Source organism: Humulus lupulus, chromosome 7 (genome assembly GCF_963169125.1).
Source record: "Humulus lupulus chromosome 7, drHumLupu1.1, whole genome shotgun sequence".
In the NCBI taxonomy this organism is placed as follows: Eukaryota; Viridiplantae; Streptophyta; class Magnoliopsida; order Rosales; family Cannabaceae; genus Humulus; species Humulus lupulus.
In genome coordinates this window covers 5,185,211-5,189,219 of record NC_084799.1, presented here as the reverse complement: position 1 = coordinate 5,189,219, position 4,009 = coordinate 5,185,211, and the positions used below count along the sequence as shown (strand labels likewise).

At 43.5% G+C, this 4,009-nt stretch overlaps 1 protein-coding gene across 1 annotated transcript; it reads left to right on the top strand.

The window, feature by feature from the left end:
• The first annotated feature begins 629 nt into the window (after nt 1-629).
• Nucleotides 630-1,298, top strand: LOC133791267 (uncharacterized). The gene has a single exon (XM_062229198.1). It carries the CDS (start codon nt 630-632, stop codon nt 1,296-1,298), a length of 669 nt encoding a protein of 222 aa, XP_062085182.1.
• The last annotated feature ends 2,711 nt before the right edge of the window (nt 1,299-4,009 follow it).

Genomic DNA, 4,009 nt, shown 5'->3' with positions numbered 1-4,009 from the left:
TGTCTATGGGAACTTGTTCCCTTTTCAACCACATCGTCCAATCAAGAACTCTTTTCTTGTAATCGTGATCTACTTGAAACCTTGGAGCCATGCCACCTAAGAACAACGGACCACCGGGCATCGTCGCCCAGGTCATCCCACCGACGGATGTGGGCGACCAAATCGACAGGATGTATCGCTTGCTGGAGGCTAGCCAGCAGCGATTTGACGAAACCATTAGGATGCTGACCGAAGCTCAGGCCAGGCTCGAAGCAGAGATTGCCGAATTGTGAAAGTCCAACGAAGCTACGCGCAGGACCCAAGACAACGAGAATCTCGACCTTGGTAGACCTGAAGCTCCGATCGTTCAGATCGAATCCCCTTCGAGAAGTACACACCACGTCAGAGAATGGTCCCAGGGTCCCCTACCATCCTCCCCGACCCGACTTCACCAGGGGGCCGAGGAGAGACGGACGGTACACTGTGAGACACATGCGCGAGCCGGTGCAAAGCCCACAAGAACAACCCAACCAGCCGCCGAGAGTGGGCCCCAGCAGACCCCACAACGGGCTGCGCAAGACTCACCAGCCGAGGACCGTACCCCCTCCATCCGGTTCTTGGACAATTGGAAAGAAGAGATGATGCGAGAAATGATACATAAGTTTTTGGATGGAAGGTCCGCTCACGCTAGTGAGCACATGGATTTGGTATCAAGAACCACTGAGAGGTTGCCCTTTGAAGAGTGGATTCAGAACGAGCCTAAACTGCGGGACTTCATAATCCCTCCTCTACCCGCGTTTAATGGAAAAGGAGACCCTCTCAACAACCTATTCCAATTTCAACAGAAGATGGCCCTAGAAGCCAACAATGAAGCTATACAGTGCAAAGTTTTCTCCACGACTTTCTCTGGGCCAGCCCTGCTGTGGTTCAGGCAGTTGAAACCTGGTTCTGTCAACAGTTTTGGTGATCTCCGCAGAGCCTTTCTCCAACAGTATAATGCTAACCGCGAGGTACCAAGAATGATGGCAGATCTTTACCGAATTGAGCAAGGGGAAAATGAACATCCAAAATCATACCTGCAATGTTTCTTCGACCTCGTACATCAGATCCAAGATGTCGAACCAGTCACCGCGGCTAAGCTCTTCGTCAAAAGCTTACAGGTGAGATCTCTCTTACATGAAAACCACACCATGACACCACCTTATGACATGGCTGAGATTCAGATCCGTGCCGAGGGCGTCTTTAGGCTCCTGGAATTTCGAGAGCGTGCGCAGAAGAAATCTGCACTTATCTCTGCTCCACCAGCAAATAACTGTTAGGAAAAATAATATTGCCTCAATGGAAATGGTAAGATAATATTACAACTCTAGACAATATATTACAAATAAATATTGATTGATTAAAAAGTGTTACAACTCTATGACAAAAGATACATGTAAATATAAAGAAAGAGGTAAAAGATGATAGAAATAGAAAATACAACTCTAAAACAAAATATACAAATAAACTAGAAGTAGTATAATGAAAAGATATAGATGAGATTACAACTCTAAAACAAAAGATACATGTAAAAGAGTGAATAATAGAAGAAAAGAAAAGCAATAGAATAAAAGAACAAGAATAAGAACAATGAACAAAGAACTCTCACTCACACAACCAAAGTGAAGAGTATTGGGGATCACCAACTTGAACAAGGTTTGAAACTTTTGTCCAAAAGCTTATTTCCCCCTAACTCAAGCACTAAGGGATCTCTCACAGATTTTGGAAATGCTTTCTGGAATAATCAAGCCTCAAGGTGTTTCTAGCCAAGTGCTATAGTGGATAGAAATGGTGTGTCTTACAAGTGAGCATTAGGCTCCTATTTATAGAGTTTAGAGACACCCTTTGAATTTCAAATTCCACCAACCCCCATGGCTGTTACCAATGATTAATTGGGTGTTTTATGGAATTAAAATAGAGATTTGGGAGTTACTTAGCTGTTGGAATCATTCAAAGTTGGATAAAAAACCGAAATTATAGAAGCTATCAGCCATTAGGGCCGCGGCGCTAGTTCCAGGCGCCGCGGCCCTCAGTCAATTTCAGCAACACATTTTTTCAGTTTTTTCCAAAACGTTCCAATTTATTCCCACTTGATTTTGTAACTTCCATACACAATATGGGAGTTAAAATCACATCTCTATCAGCCATTTCTCATACGGCTTTAAGAAATTCATCTCAATATTGTGTAACAACAAATCTACACAATAATGGGTGATATTTAGGAGTTACAAATTTGTGATGAATTTGTAACACCAAATATGTTACATGTTTGGATATTTCACATATATCCAAATAATGTAACTCTCTATTATATGTTACAATATGTGACACTCCATGTCACATTTATTTAATCTAAAACATTATATTATAAAATAATATAACAATAACGTCCTCCCCCACCTGCAAGGGACGAAAAGAGGAAGAGACAGGAGACGGATCACACGAAAGGAGGGAAAAAGGCCAAAACCAAATCGAGACCCACCACGATACCCCTCTTTCGAATACACCATCCCCCAGGAAGTCATTACGAAGAAAATAAAGACATGCCCATCTGGTGTGAACTGTAACGACCCGAATTTGTTAATAGGGCTTAGGGCCTTGATTGGTGTGCCTGGAGGGCAATAAATGAATTAATATGCTAATATATGAATTTATGTGAATATATGATAATGATGCATGTTTAGTTGAGTTAAATGAGCATGTGGGCCCCGTTTGGATATTAGGGGGTATATATGTGATAAATGCTATATATATGTGATATGTCTGTGCAGCACGATCCGAGACAGTCCTGGGGAGCGGTTAGCCAGGAAGTCACAACGGGGTTGAGAATCCGACTCGGGGCGAGTCGAGGAGTAATTTAGGCATTAGTTACTTTATGGGGTTATCGAGTTATGAAAATAAATATTTGGAGATATATTCGAGGATCGAATGTCTAGGAGGGAATATTGGAGAAATTTACCATTTTGCCCTCGGGGACATTTTGGTACCCCGAGCCTTGAGGTAACCACATAGACTAAGTTAAATAAAACAAAGGGAAGAACCATTTAGAGGCTTGTAGAAACCGACACCTACTTTCCTTTCCAGCTAAAGATAGTTCTCATCTCCTTCTCTCTCTCACTCTCTAAGACAAAACTCAAGGAAAATTCTGGTGGAAGCTAGTTAAAACAAGAAATTGGGTTGGGAAATCTTAGGAGCTAAAAGCTTGAGGATTAAGGATCAAACATAGAGACTAAACTCAGCAAAGGTAAGCTCTAACCATGGGGATTAAGCTTGAATTTCTGCTATGCTTTTAGGATATGCATGTGATTGGAACTTGATCTGCTCTTGGGTATTTTAGTTGAGTTTTGGAGCAGGTTTTGATGTTGAAAATGGGCTAGAATATTGGTGTTGATTGTCTGGAACTGTTAGCTTGATTATAGGATGAGTTGGTCTGAAGAAAATGCAGGAGAAAGGTGAAGAATTCTGGGTTTGGAGAGGAAGGCCGCAGCCCTAGGAGAGGCGCGCCGCGACCCGTGTGCGTGCGCGGTCATGGGAGGCCGAGATGCTTGAGGTGCGCTGCGGTGCTTGGTGATGCGTGCCGCGGCTCGTGTGGATTACAGAGAGGTGCTAGCCTTTATTTCGAGGCTAGCCGCGGCGCTTGCGGGTAGGGCCGCGACTCTTAGCGTCAGTTTGCATTTTTAAGGGTGTTTAGGCTTGGGAACTTAATGGTTAAGGCTCGGGATGGATTTTATCACCCGGATTGATAGAATTCAATGTCTCGGAGGTTAGAGATATGGCTCAAAGTTATTTAGTGGATTAGAACTTGATGGATGGATATTGTTAATGTGTTGTGACTAGGGTTTCGGCGAGGCTCAAGTTAGAGGACTGTGCTCGGGATATCGGTGCTTGGAGAGCTCGGGACTCAGGTAAGAAAACCCTTGTTCCCATAGAGCTTGTATGCAGGGCTGAGCCCGATATGTTTGAATTGCAGGGTGTATCCCTTTGGTTGGAT

What these genes read in the sequence shown, in the direction of transcription:
- LOC133791267 (XM_062229198.1), top strand. Translation starts at nt 630, where the DNA reads ATGATACATAAGTTTTTGGATGGAAGGTCCGCTCACGCTAGTGAGCAC.